The sequence below is a fragment of the Pyxicephalus adspersus genome, chromosome 4 (genome assembly GCF_032062135.1).
Source record: "Pyxicephalus adspersus chromosome 4, UCB_Pads_2.0, whole genome shotgun sequence".
Taxonomy (NCBI): Eukaryota; Metazoa; Chordata; class Amphibia; order Anura; family Pyxicephalidae; genus Pyxicephalus; species Pyxicephalus adspersus.
In genome coordinates, this window is record NC_092861.1 from 144,504,590 (window position 1) to 144,520,627 (window position 16,038).

Below are 16,038 nucleotides of genomic sequence, written 5' to 3' on the forward strand. Positions count from 1 at the left end.
TCTCTTTCTCTCTTCCTTCTCCTTCTATCCATGCACGGGTTGCTTAATTTTCTCCAGGTTATCCCATGGTGCTTATCCACTCAGATCTGTAAACATATGTCACAGTGAGGCCCCATATAGTGCCTTGTAATTAGTAAGAATTTTCCTTTATAGAAAGACCCCACCAATCCATCAGTAATTTCTGAATGGCTCCCCTTGTGTACACACTACTGAATAATTGATAGCGGATGTCTGGTAATGTTAGCTGGCCATCGGTAGGAATCTGTGTATCATTAGGAAAAATCTGCGGGATTCCTCTGCATTGTATAGTACATCTGCACCTCTGTGTTTGTTATTATATCAGGAATTGGGGAGGAGAAGTTCCATACTGTGCAGGCATACATAGAGGGAGATGAAATAATATTGTGATTTTTACAGATGACAATAGAAAGTAAACTATGAAGCAATAAACCATAAACTAAGAAAATCAATGAAAAAATTGCAAAAAATGCAAACAAATTCTTAGCCAATATTCACATTTCTGTAATGATGTGTAAATACCTATAGAATAAATACTGAATTTAAAAATGTTTACTGTACGAACTGGCATCTTTGCCAAGTGTGAGCTGGTATATTTGTGGGCACAAACCACATAGAAGACCACTTGGCCAGGAACGGAATTAGCTAATCACAAGTTGGCATGGTTAAATAGAAAATCCAGTTTGCAATGACCAACATTCCTTCCCTAAGCCCCACTCCGTCTCCCCAAAAATCCAGCATCTATGAAGAACAATCTCATTTTCAAAATCACCACTGAAGCCAACACTTCAAGTGCATAAAAGTCCAATAAAGTCCAAGACACAAACTTTGTAGAGCATTCTGAGATTTTTAATAGGATAGCCGAGCACTTCCTTCATGCATGTTGCCAGCCTGTGAAAACTAATGAAGATTATTACTTTTCCCGACTTAAGCTGTGTACACAATTGCAATAATTATTGTTGGAAACGAACGACTGATAGTCCGATAATTGCTAACAAAAAAAGTGCACAATTACGCCAATGAACGAGGATTGTATATGGAAACAAACGACCGTCCCGGCGGATCTGATTGAGCGATGATCGTTCACTATCTATTGTGTGTACGTTCGTTCAGTGATTGTGGGTGTTTCTGCAGTACCCTTTCTCCTTTACATGTCACTTCCTGCATCGTTCAAAAGATCGTATCTAGAGTGTGTACACTATTGGTGGATTATATTTGAACGTCTGTATTGTTACAACATGTACAGAATTACGGTACAATACGATCGTTTAAAATAATCCTGCATAATCATTAGTTGTTCGCTAACGATAATTATTGCAAGTGTTTAGCTAGCGTTACCTTCTCTATTTGTCTTGATCGTTGTCAGCAGGACAGGTGGTAAGGGGAAATTTCCAAAGGGTCACCTCTCCTAATAACAATTGTCTAAGTTAGACGGTTGTAGTGCAAAAAAAGTTACTCCCTTCTCAAACCCATAAACTGCACCCCAGGTTGAGGTGATGCATGAGGAACCGTGACAGCTCAAAGGGAAAGTATGGAGGGAAAAGTTTTGTACTGCCCACTGCCCCCTCCTGTCAAAAGTTGAAACGTTGTTTTTTTAAAGACCAGCGCAGTGATTGGGACAGCCAAGCAGCTGGCAAGGAACAAACCCTGGACTACCCCTCACCTTGCAGACATTTCCTCTTGCTTCCTGCTGCATCCCCAAGGAATATAATTAAAAAGAAATCGGCCTACCAGGAAAAATTAAAAAGAAAGAGGGCTTTAATCATTCCCATCCCTTCTTGCCTCCATTCATGACTTTATAAACTTTAAAACGGATGCATTTTCCTATTACTACTGTCAGTAACACATTCCCTGTGCTAGCATTATATTGCTCGCTAATTGTACTCTGTCTTTTGGGGAGCAATATTGTTACCCTTGTAACTTTTACTTTTCCCACCTACTTACCATGTAAGTGTTTTGGGGTCCACAATAAAGCGCTATAACAGCTGATAACATTGTTTCAGATTTCGGGTTAGTGCAAAGAAAGTAATAAGGGCTGGTATTTTGCAATGTATTACATTTCTGTTTGTGGATTTAGATACACTTGACCTCTCTAGCTTCTTCTTACAACTGGAACATTAGTTTTGGTTGGACTGACCTGAAATCCAACCATGATCTGCATTTATTTGCTTTTTTTCTTGCGTTCGCTGCTGTCGCATACAGCTGAAGTTGCAGCATGCGGCTCATTTGATAGCATTTACACACACCTTCTCCATTGACAGCACCATCTTAGTGTCATCAGAACTCATTTCCTTACATGCAAGTTCAAATAAAGAAAATCCATTAACAGCCTTCACACGGAACATCCCTCCTGTCCAGCTGTGAAAAGTGCTCAATGATACTTATTTGCCATTTGTGTTATTTACGGTCTATAACTTTTATGGTAACTGGTTCCTATTATTGGTTTCTATTAATGTAAAACATAAGTGAGCAGAAATGAGGTGTGAATTATTCCTTTTCCTTTCTTCTTCTATACCCAGCTGTGACTGGCTACTGATAAGATACAAGAATATGTTAAATGGGTTATAAATGGGAATTGGCTTTGCTGCTCTCAGGAATTAAAGTGGAATTCCAGAGAAGCCACCAAATGCTCAGCTGAAGTACATAAAATACCTTATTTATAAGAAGGGCCTGTATATGGCTTACTCTCCCTTGGCACACTATATAAAGGATAAATACAAGTATTTAGGGAAATCTTTCTTAACCTTTTTAAAACTAGAACAGCGCTTGAAAAAATTCTAAGGCTCAAAGAAATACCAAAATTCATTTTAGATCACATAGATCAAAATATCAAAATTAGATGTAGTTACAAAAATAATAAACTGAAATCACAACTGAGAATGAAATTTTTTTAATATGAATCTCGTTCCCAGAGGTTACTGCTGAGTGGATACCAGTCCACTGCAGTAATGCACACAACAGGACATGATCCGCTGCAAAAATCTCTAGCAGGAGAACACTAAAGCACTTGTTGGGTGCAGTGGTGGTCAGGGGTGGAAGCCCCAGGAACCGCTTAGTGTACTGACTTAGATCCTTGTGCACATTTGTGTACCACATATACTTGAATATAAACATGTTTCAATATAAACCAAGGTAACTACTTTTACCTGAATAAACAGGAAAACTACATTGACTTGGGTATGATGGATCATTTGTTGGAATGTAATAGTGCTACAAATGCTTAATCAGGCAGGTCATTATTGCAGAAAGGGACAAGCGATGTTGCCTCTGCAATAATCTGTCTTACCTGCCTGATCACCCACGGGTTTCTGGCAACAAAGCTGAGCTGCGCGTGCACAATGTCAGCTTTGCTTGCCAAGGAAACCCAGCAATCCCAGTTTCCTTTGCATGTGATGGGGTTGAATGAACTCCTGAATGGCTGTGTGGAAATTATGTCATCAAAATGGCTGAAGATTATCTCTAGGAGTAAAAGTAAAAGGTAGATTGTGGTGCCCTTTGATGGAACGTGGATGAGTCGCACGGGTTTAGTTGTGCTTTAAATGATCTTTTGCGTAATATTAATAGCCACTGGTAGGTGGTGCTGTTTCCTTATGTGAAGTGTGTAACAAACTCTAATAATGTTTCAGATCGAAAAAAGTTTTTTAAATTTTACGTGAAGACATAAAGTCATCTAGTGGTTTGGCCTGAGTCAAAATTGAGATTTTTTTTCTAATGGAATTTTAAGGTAAAAAAAATCTCTGTTTATACTTGGGTACATATGGAAGTTGTTCCAAGGATTCCACATTTCATTTGCACCAAGGATTTCACATTTCACCATTATCATTTTTATGTGACCCCTATGGTTTATTGAACACCCTCCTATCCTCCCATATTACTCTGCATATAAATGCATCAAAGATAAATGAGGTCATATTCTGAGCTTATTGATTCTGAAAATTTTAGTATTGCTCTATATTATTTTTCTGCATGCCCCAAACTGAAGATATGTGAAAAAATATCCTATAACGGAACTAGTTGCTAGTTACATCGTTGTAACAATGGCCCTTTCACATTCAGCTTGATTTTTGATTGTAGTGATCACATATAATTGTTTGCAAACATGAAAACTGCCACTTAGAAGCAGACAACAGGGTTGACTGTTCTGTTTCATTTTTTCTATTTACAGATAAAAATGTTATTACACTGCAATGTCTAAAATTGGGTACAAAACAATTTTATTTATTATTGTAACCATTAGGGTCCATTCCGTGATGTTGGTGAAGTACTGCAGCAACGCTACAAGCCATTGGAGCCAACCCTAAAAGTGGCCACATCATTTACTTCCGTTGAGGAGGCACGAGAAGAGATTAAACGGCAGGAGTGGGCAAAGGGCTTCCAGGATGTCATGTGAGCAAAACGATTTAAACTTTATTTGTAAAGAAAAAGCATTGTAAAACAGAAAGGTGTAGTCAACTGTAAATACAGACTTATGTAACCCTTTATATGGTTAGTAGGTTGAGTTACATATATACACTCTATGGCCAAGGGTTTGTGGACATTGGACTATAAAACATGCAATACATTGGAGCTTGTTTTAGATTCAATTCCAAAACCATGAGTTGGACAAGATTATGGAGTGTGTGAGAATCTGTGCTTATTCAGCCAAAAGTTATTTTGTGAGGTCATGATCAATGTTCATTTCATCCTAAACGTGTTCAATAGGTTTTAGGACAGGGCCATATGCAGACCACATGAGTTCTTTCAAGCCAAACCCATCAAGCTATCACTCTATACATTCCACTTTGAGCGCTAGAACTATAATTTGGAGTGTTTACATACATTTGGTTATATAGGGTATGTATAACCCAGAAAATAACACTTACCAATCTTTGCTGATGGACCAATGTCTCTGCAGAATTTGTGCTAAGATAACCCATTGAAGACTCCAGTAAGTTAAATCTGCATTGCAAGTCCAAGCAAAAAACTGGAATCTAAGTCATAGGAAAGGGAAGCCACTGGTTATACGGGCACTTGGGAGCAGAAAAACAAGACTTTTCTAGGTTGCATTGGGAATTGTCTTTTTATAGCCTAAAAACTTAAAACTCTGTACTTTTCTGTATATGTTTAAAGTACAAACCTTACCTACACTATTCAACACTTAAAAAAGTATTAGCTTTACCAAAAGGACAAATAGATCATCAATAATTACCTTATATATTACCAATATTGTCAGTTGTGCTCTTGTACTAAATGTGTGATCTACTTTGAAATGAGTTTTTTCATAGAATGTTAAAGCCCAACTGGTCCTACTGTTTAACTAAATTTTCAACATCTTAAGCATTCCAGATGCATAAATACAAAAAGTGTGCAAAGTTTGTTTTCTTTATGAAGTGGCCACCTCCTAAACAGAAAAGCCGGAACCCACCAGCATGCTGCAGAAGAGGACTATTGCTCTCTGTGTGGAAGCAGTGTCTTACAAAGTCTAACAAACCTCCAGCTAAGTCAGAACAAAAGTTCAGGAATCAAAGCTCATGTTCCCTGCTGATTGTATATCAATTGCTCTGATTCAGTAAAGTAGACCTCTACAGAGAGACCATAGCTTCTACACATCCTTCTCTGTAGCATGCCAGGAGGGGCAGTTTTCTTTTTTTTGAAGACTGTGGCTTCTTTCCAAAGCAAACAATACAGAAAGACTTTTGACACTTTTTGTTTTCAGTGCTCAGTGGTCCCCAACCTTTCTGACGGTGGGGCCCAGCAAGATAGCATAACATTTTGCCACGGCCCAAAACATGTACAGCCTACACCACTCTGCCACTCCAGCAGCTCTGCCCCTCACCAGCACACTAGCTGAGAACAACAGAGCAACGTAAGAAATCTGGCGTGCTGTCAAGTGGCAGAGCCACCGGGAACAGCAGAGAAGTGCAAGCCCCACATACACCACCCCGCCACTCCGAGCAGCTCCCGCATAAGCAGTGCGAGGAGAGCCGCCCGCTCCCCCACCGCTACACTGCCACCAGCTCCAGAGCAGTGCAAGGAGGGTCTCGGCCTCCTATCACCCATGGCCCCAACCCACCAGCCACAGACCTGCACTGATCCATGGCCCGGGGGTTGGGGACCTGTGCTTTAGCTAATATAAACTGAAATTTTGGTTGGGCGTTCTACCATTTTAGATTTACCATAACTGAAAGCTTCTTCAGCTTTTGCAATCATTTTAATTATGCTGTGGAAAATTTCATAATCAGAAGAACGCTTTTAAGTTAAAATGGTAAATGATCTAACCCCATTTAATAGAAAATTCTCTATACAAATCATTGTGGATATAATACTGTGGAAGTGGGTGCCCTAGGGCACTGTTAAGAATCATTCCCCTCTTTTGATCCTGCATTACGCTGCCTTTTTAGCCAACTTCCACTGGATATTTACAAAGCGTTGCCTTCATTTTTCCAGCTTAATTTTTCTAATGATGTTATGGTTCATTATAACACTTGGGATAGAGATATTAGGACTGTATAATTAACATGTTCTAAGTGTTCTTAACCTCTCATTTTGTTAAAAAGAGGTCATCATTTTTTTTCTCTCTTTCTTTTAGAGAATGATCAATTCAGTTCTGTCTCTTAGAAATAAAAATGTAATTGGGGATCTATTGCATGTGATAAATACACAACAATTGGCTTAGGGTTAAAGCTGAATTTGGCAATAAATTATAAGTAGTAATTGCCCCCCACCCCCACCCATTACACACATACAGCAAGAGTTAAATGCTTGTATATTAAATAGACAACAGAACTCTCTGGTTATGGGCATAGTAATAGTGGTTTGAGCTACACTAAATTTGGATGGCTCTGTATATGATAAATTCCTATCTCTAGGAATATAGGTATCAACAAAAACACCTACCTTTTCCTTCCTACAGGTTTTTCCCCATTTTACAATGGTTATAAATAAGCCATGCCTCGTTGCCAATTTGGCAGGCAAGGCCTTTCCAACATCATTATGTACAATACAAAACCAGCAGTCCTTTAATGTAGGTGAGGGTATCCTTACCACCTTGATTAGATATGCATGTTACCCTTAAACCAAGTTTAACCTAATTTCAAGGGGGGGGGGGCTTTGCCTTTGCTCAGGGGTTAACTGCTCATTGATGATGAATAAGCTGGTATATATACTTTGTTCCTTGATCTAGCAGGCTTCAACCATATTGAAAAACTTGTCCCCAAAAGTCACATTTCTTCATTGCCTGACCATTGCAGCTCTCTGACCCCATGCAATACAATGGAAGGCCAACATTACTGAATTGTATTGTAGGACACCAAGAGGCAAAACTAGGCAAACCAAACACTTAACCTTTAAAGTGCAGTAGAAACCCCACTGCATGGGTTTGGATTTTTATTCCCTGGACTTCTGCTGTAAAAAAGAATTCTGAACTGCCTGTAAACTAGCATACTGTAAAAGTTAGGACATACAGAATCCAAAAAATTTTAAAGTTTAGCTACTTTTCAGTTGGTTGCATATACCTTAACAGAGACAAATATTCCCTTATTAGATTTGTAAAATGTTATAATATAGCTTTACACATTTAAAAAGTTACCATTCAATATATTGATTGACAGGGGGTGACCTCACTAAATGGAAAGATTGGTGGGGTTGCTGGACAATGATTAGTATGCTACATCTCACTGGGTAATGCTCCAGCATAGTGCAGGAACATTTTCTGGAGATTTAGAATCTTTATCGTTCCCAGAATTTTACCAAAAAAAGGGTGACATCACCCTCACCCAGGCACCACAAGCAGACTCCAGAGGCAAGGTAGGTATGTATTTCAACATTTTTCACTTGGAAATCGTTTAGTACTATTATCATAAAACATTTTAGAAAGCTGGAGTGGACCTGGCTTTCTCAAGCAAGCTTTTCTTAAACACTGGTGCCCCCCCAAAAATGAAGTATTTGTGTGGACATGGACACATGGAAGATTCTCAGGTGTTTGTCTGCCTGCTAGCAGCCTTTCAGACTTGACCCAAGTATCAGAGTGTTCAGAGGCAGGCCTAATTGGCAGTTGTTGGGCATTCATCAACCGCCATGATGGATAACGCATTCATCAGGGGCTAATTGCATCCTGTGGTGGGCAGTCGCTATTCCAAGGCTTTCTGAAGCAGTAACCACACCTCATAACTGATATGGCCCCAAAAACTTCACAACTAAAGTGTCTTCATTAGGGTCAATTCAAAAACCCAGATACAAAATTACAACATTTTCACGCCATATTATTTTATAAACTTTTTTATCACTGACAGTTGTGAACCATTCCAGTGGAACTGCTGCACCTTAGTGTTAATAAAAACAAGTAAATATGTTTCTGCAATTCTCAAAAAAAGACATGACAAGCACAAGCTTAATCTTCCCCTTGCCATACAATGTCATTTAGCTCCCCATAACGTCAATGTTTAAGCTTGATTCCTTCGTTGCCTGCCACAGCTCTTCAGCCATAGCATCCCGAGAGATGGCAAATTTTCTTTCATGTCGACACACAAGAAAAATGTACTATTAAAATGCAATTGAGAAGTGATAAAAATTGTAAGTGCAGCAGCCGGCTCACAGCAGCTCTTCTGTATACTCAGGGACATTGGGGCCACATTAATTTTTTTCACTGATGTCCATCCCATGTGCAAATTAGCATTGCAAGTACCGTAATCTGTCTTGTATGAGAGCTGCTGATCCCGCGAGGGTTTACATGCTTCCGCGCTGTTGTATAATTTAAAGCTAAATTAGCAACCTTTAATTGTGGAATTTTTTAGCTTCTAAATGAAATATCCTTTAAAACTTGTAAAACTTTCTCTTTGGAAAAGATATATATATATATATATATATATATATATATATAGTATACTGCATCTCTTTCCTTTCTATCTCTCTTTAGATCTATCTACCTATCTTTCTATCTATCTCTGTGTGTACATGTATACTGCTTGTATCTATCTATCTATCTTTCTATCTATCTATCTATCTATCTATCTATCTATCTATCTATCTTTCTATCTATCTCTGTTTGTGTATATATTGTTATTTTTATTATTCATAAACAGGATTTATATAGCACCAACATATTAAACAATGGAACATTAAATAGGTTTTGCAAATGACAGACAGATACAGACAGTGACACAGGAGGAGGAGAGGACCCTGCCCCAAAGAGCTTACAATTTAGGAAGTAGGGAAGTTGCCCACAATAGGAGGGGGGAAATGGAGTAGTGGGAAGTAGTGAGAGTTTAAGAGACAGAGCTATGCTCTTGAAAAGTATATATACATCCTTTATGTTCTGTACATTATACACTTTTTAGAAGCTTTGCATTAGGCACATACATACGAAATGTAATTTTGTTCACATTAAATTACATATCTTGTCTTATCCATGCAGTGCAGCAGCACCCGCATGTTTCATTAAGGCAGGCTATTTACATTGCATGAACTGCCAATGCACCCTACCATGGCCAAAACCATACCTTTCATCATTGCTGTGCATTGCAGCATGCTGTATCATCCTGGTCTGAGCACACTGGGGTATTACTATTAAAATGTATGGCACTGAATAACTAACATATGCATAGTTTGGTATTATGTGTGTTACTTGTATTCACAGCCCCAGATTCTTTATTTTTTTTTTAAATTCTATATGTAAAAAAGATTACATTGAAGTTAATATTAATCTCAGTGTGTGTCCAAGGAAAACTCTGTGCCTGTGGATGGGTTTACATATATTACTTGCCTGTTGCATGGAGGTGCTTTTTAGTTCACCAGTTATATGTATGATAACAGTCACCATCACAAATGCAAATTTCAAGAATATCTAGAACAGAAAAAAATAAGAGAACCTGTCATCCATTAGCTAAAACATATAACCAACCCAAATTATTAGTAAAATCAATATATATAAATAATAATTCATTTTTTTATCAGCTAAAAGCACCTAATTGTCTACATTTATTTTGTATGCTATAGAATTACCGTATCCTTAACTAGAGACAACTAAACTCAACTATTTGGAAGAGTTTATACATAAATAAAACAAAGTTTTAGACATATAGGGCATGATTTAATAAAGTGCCTGATACTGTAGAAGACAGACTATTATGGAAAAACATGGGTGACCCAACAAACTTGGAATGGATTTTTTAAAAATCATTTACTACTAGTTGGCAAATGCTTTAAATCCTGGACTAAATCCATTCAAAGTTTTCTGGATCACCCAGGCTCACCCATGAAAGTCAATATTTTCCTTGGAGAGCTTTAATGAATCAGTCCCATAGTGTACATGGTAAATGCATTTAAAATACAGGTAGTTCCCGGGTTACATACATGATAGAGACTGTAGGTTTGTTCTTAAGTTGAAAAACAGGTACTGGTACTTTATTTAATAAATGCAATTAGGACAGATGTTTGTTTCAACATATTATTTGGCAGCATTGTGTCAGTTAATGTATATAATCATCACTGTGAGTTAATCACGAAAAAGCAAAAAAAAAAAAAAAGCAAGCTGTGCTTTGATATGAAAAAAGAAACTGCAGAAACTGAAGAGCTCAGCCCTTTAGATCACCCACAACCTCAGCTGTGTTTAGCAAAATATTTCTTCTGCAAGTCATGCAAACCACCCCCCTCCCCCATCAAGCCTCTGTCCTGCACACAAGCGAGCAGGGATGCCAGTTGTATCTAGGAGTCGTCCATATGTCGGATGTCGTTAACTCGGGGACTACCAGTATACACTAGCCATAACTTAATCATTCAGATGTTTTGTTCACCCTCTTTATTTATATATTCATTTTATATTTCTTTCAGGTTTGCTCCATTTGCCAGCTTCCATAAGAATAAACCCTATGAACCATTAATTCACACATCCACCGAATACAAAAGGATCCCATATGGCAATCAAAATTTTCGTGTTGAGGAGGCAACCAAGTGGGTGACAAAGAAGGTAAGAGATATGTTTCTTTGTATTTAGTCTCTGTGCAGTGTTGTCTCTACTAGATGTTGGGTTCTTGGTTAGTATTTGGTACTCTAAAGTTTTATAACTTTTTTTGTGGTCTTAAAGGCTAATGCTTTCATTTCCTGGGTTCTTTTTATACCCAGCTTTTCATTTTTATTTGCTCATATTAGGATATGTTTTATTATATTGTTACTTTCCTAATATATGTATAACAGAACTATTACAAAAAAGTATTTCATATGTGCCATGTGCAGCCACCAGGTATTGAAGCAAGCACCACGTTCTCCTAACATACCATAACAAATTGCTCATTGCTCAAGGAAACCCTAGCAACCTCTGGAAGAATCCTGGCTGAAGAAAACTGCTCTAGCGGGATGCAGAATAAAATCTATTTGTATGAGCACTTTGTACTAGCACATAGTTGGTATAAGCAATGCACAACCTGAGCAATACTACAAAAAGTGTCTACGTGTGGATTTTACCACATGACAACTTACTTAGATACAGTGGCCCTGATTTATGAAAGCTCTCCAAGGCTGGAGAGAATTCACTTTCAGTGAAGCTGGGTGGTCCAGAAAACATGAAATGTATTTTTAAAAATCATTTGCTATTTGCTAGCAAATGTTTTGAATCCTGGACCAGATCCATTCCAGGTTTGCTGGATCACCCAGCTTCACTGATGAAAGTGTATCCTCTCCAGCCTTGGAGAGCTTTCATAAATCAGGGCCAGTATGTCTTTTCGGATCTTTAGACAGAGCACCTGGTTCCTCACCTACTTCCCATTCCAATACTTTCCCCTTTGTAAAGGCCGTCACACCCTCCCCCTCAAAAGTTAGTATTGGAAGGACCAATACTTACACTCCTAATGCATCACACACACTGGCAGGTTTCATCCTTAAGTTGGAAATGGCAAATCAAAAAATGGTAGCGGACGACACACATTGCATTAAGTGCAGGAATAAAGTGTGTGATTTTTTTGTAACTGTTTGGTTTGAGATCTGCTTTATTCTTACACTAATAAACGAGAAGTATTACCTTGATCACTGAAAGATCATAAACAAACATTCACGTCAAGCAAAAATAAAACAATAGTATTACAGGTGTAATTCCTTTCCCTGCTATTGATTGCAGGGGTCACAGGCTGCCCATTGGCTTACAGACTTACAATCCAATCACTATTAGCCAATAGGCATCTGCTATTCATTTTTTTTTACTGTAAATATGGTTGACTAAAGTTTTGAAAGTTGTTGTTCAGTGTTTTCCCTTTCATGAATGAGTTTGAAGGACCCAGTTTCATTTAATTATATGCATGAGTTTGTAAGCTGTATACAAGCTTTTTTTTTTCTTTTACGATACACAATGCACACAAATATCCAAGGCTCCAAAGATTTCATTTCGAAAGCCTAAGCATATTGCACAGAACATAAAGTTGACCTTTACCATCTGGAATAGAGTGGGATGTGGAACACATCATAGATTTAATGTAGCACAACGCTGTATGCGGGAAAACTTGGGTGGGCCTGTGACTGCTTGCCCATTGCGCCCGGTGATTGAATCTGCTGTCACCAGCATCCCCATAATAATGAACGTTCAGCTTAACGACCGTGATTATGATTATCATAATTGATGTGCTAGAGCAGTGTGTGGGGATCATTACAACTCAACTGTTTAGATGAAAATCAAGACTTCCTTATGGGTCATTTTACTTTTACGCAATGATTGGAATAAAATAGGCCTCCTCCCCAGGTGATTCCTCCGTTTTCACATTAAAAATGAATTAAACCTTGCTGGACTTTTGTCATTCATTTTAAATTGTTAAAGCGTGCTTCTGCCTTTGGGTAAGTTTCCCAGAACACGAACAGCATAATCAAAATATAATTTCCAGCGATATAATTGTTCACCTTATTCCGTTACTTTTGTTTGTAGCTCTGATCATGTGCCCCACATTGACCTGTTCTGTCTGATAAAAATGTGCATTGTCTAGGGAAAAAAGTCTTTGTGGGAAAATCTAGCAATTAGGACATAGAAACTTTCCGTATGATAAAAAATAGCTTTTGGCATATCTGAGAATAAAAGTATGTATTACCATAGTTATCTTAGTTTTTTGTATTCACGTATACAACATTAAAAAAATTCTTCAACACTTTACAAACTAATTAAAATTAAGCTTTTAACTTTTCAGTGTATTATTTATAATGTTGGAAAAAAACACAACTGTAGCTTATGTAGCTTCCTGTTGCTTATCTTTTCCCCTAATATAAACCTACGGTGCCTTGTTCTACATTGCGTCTCTGTTCTGAGACCCAGCTATTGGGCTTTGCATTCTCCTGGCACCGCTCCCCCTCCCCACAATGATAGATGATCTGATGACAATCAGCAGAAATACAGGACGCACATAAAAAGTGAAGCTGGGAGATTTTTGCACTGAAGGTCCTCAGGTACAGCTTCTTATTCAGCAAGGAGAATCATGAGACACACAGTACCAGCATTGCCTTAGATTAGTGTTTCTTAACCTCCATGTTAAAAAGGTAGAGAAAATCAGACTTAGATCATCTCATGCAGCAGTTTTACAGCTCAAGGCTGGTCCAACAATTTTTTCAGTAGGAATTCGAGACAAAAATGTTTCAGGCTTACTTTTTTAGGATATCTTTTCTTGATCCTTTATTATTATTATTATTATTATCCTTCTTGAACACAGTTCCTGGCCTGGCCAATGTGTACTCACTGTACTATATCTGTGCAGGAGAATTATTGTTACCTGATTCAGAATATAAACACCTCACCCTCTTCTTGTCTCCATTACATAGGATAAAAGGGGTTTTGTAGTTCACAGAAAATAGCTGGAAATAATAATAACATTGTTTGAGATTTCAGTTCAGTGTACAATGGGTCACTAAGATTCAGAATTTTTATCAGTATAAAAAAAAAAAAAAAACAATGCAGCCACCATATTTTAGGACTAGTAAGCTTCAATATATTGTACTTTTAGTTTTAGGTTTAGATATATTTTACTATCTCTGTTTTATGAGTTTTAGGGTTTAGATCCACCCTAAAGAGAACGGGTCATAATTAGGTTTATATCTGAGAGCATTTCCACAGCTGTGCCAAATTAGATCATTTTAGTGTCAAGAACTTAGTGCTGCATGTTAGTGCAGAGAACAGCACATGGCACACAATAGCAGATACTTTCAGCAATGACGAGTTTAGTATTTTGAAGGGGTTGACTCAATGTTAGGGGTTAGGAATTGTGTTAGGGTTAAAGTCAAATAAATAAGGATTAGGTTAGGGTCGAGGCGGTTAAGTTTTAGGGTAATGGGGAACAAAATCCTTCATTACTTACCTGTTCCATCACAGGGCTTCACCATCTTCTTTCATCTTCATTGCGATCTTCATCCATGCTGGTTAGCAAGGGTCAGGATGAAGTTTAGGGTCAGGAGGACATTTAGTTCTGGCAAGTGTAAGGGAAGCCAAGATTTTTTGACAGTTCCACGGAGTGATCAGGCAGGTAAGAAGGATTTTTGCAGACATCGCCAGTGCCAGTGAAGGGTCCTGCCTGATCGAACATTTTTTAGGGGAGAACTTTAGTTCCACTTTAAGTTTTCAAGTTCAGTATTAAGGTCAGTGACTAAGAAGGTATTGAGACCAAAACATGATAATAAAAGCTAGGCAATCTCACGGACTTTTATTTATGTACTATATAGGGGGAGACTTTTATTTGCACTTCCTTTCATAAAACCCTACCATGGTGCGTTGTCTCCTTTGTTACCTCAACAAATCGATAATTAAGGCACTGCATTTTTCTTAAGGGAAAATGTAGAATTAAATTATATCATATAGTATATTGGGTTTACTTTTACTTAATTTTTAGGCATGGATAAGACCACCCCTGGCCTTTTTCAAAATCGTACAAAGGCAATCTATTTAGATAACCATAAAAGGTTTATTTAACTTAGCATACCTGCTCCTACCAATAGATATTACAGTGCAGTGCCATTGCTAAGATATTTTCCAACTGACATCTTGCCTATCAAGCCATGTGGCACACTGTTTCCTTTACTTGACCTGCCCAGCCAATGTTTGTCATTATGATGCCACTAAGCAAGAAAAATCACTGTGTGATGTGAAAGAAGAAAGAATGATCCAATCAATCACCCCATCAAACCTAGAACCCCAGCATCAGAATATTAATCACACACTTACGCTGCTCACCTTGCTGTCTTGCTGCTTGATTGAGCGGCATAGTGTCAGCCTGTCTCCCTTTTAATACCAGGTGTAATATACATGGACAGAGTGACAATCACAGAGCAGCCCTCCATCAGCTGCAATTAATCTTTTTGTTAACGTAGACAAGGAAAAAAAAAAACTCCCATCAACCCTTTCTGAAGACTAAGGCACCCTGTTTTTGATGTTTGCATTCACAGTAAAATTGTCCCTACTAGTCCTGACAAATTGAAACACCGGCCTAATTATGGCAGCTAATGAAGTGTGGGGACTGGTCACAGCTTGCTGCAAAAGTCTTCCTTCAGCTTGCATTATCCATTCATCAATCACTTTTTTAAACTGATCCAGATTCTTGTGCCGAGAGCCTGGCATTTTTAATGCTATTTCTGTAATTGCTTTTCTCTTTGAAGCTCAGTCTCTTTTAAAAAAAAATTAGATGGATGGGTCATGGCTTGAAAAAGTCTAGTTTATAAAAACTTTAAAAGGTGCTTCAATAAAAAATATTACTGCAATCTTTTAGGAAATTTGAATAACATTTAACATGTGCTAGTTACCTACTGCAATTGCTCTCCCATCCCCATTCCATCGCAGGCCACTGCCATCTTTCTTCTAGTTTACTTCCTGAAAACAATCTTTGGCCATTTTAGGTGGCTGTGCCTGGATGATGTAAATGCTGCAAATGTGTGCAGGGGTGCATTAATTCCTGGCATGTGCAAGGGAAGCCATGATTGTCGCATTTCCCTGGCAACTAACCCTGAGCTGTGCATGTGTAGCTCAGCAAAATTTGACAGATGGGCAGCAAACAGACAGGTAGGAGTAGAAGGGACATCACCCTTTCCGCAATA

The 16,038-nt window shown here is 38.1% G+C and overlaps 1 protein-coding gene across 1 annotated transcript in view; it reads left to right on the forward strand.

Moving 5' to 3' along the window:
• Window positions 1-16,038, forward strand: part of SPATA17 (spermatogenesis associated 17) — a 90,131-nt gene that overhangs the window by 61,399 nt on the left and 12,694 nt on the right. Inside the window, exons 8-9 of the mRNA XM_072410470.1 lie at window positions 4,256-4,404; window positions 10,825-10,960. Of these exons, the coding sequence (XP_072266571.1) occupies window positions 4,256-4,404; window positions 10,825-10,960 (285 nt within the window). The remainder of the gene's footprint in view (window positions 1-4,255; window positions 4,405-10,824; window positions 10,961-16,038) is intronic.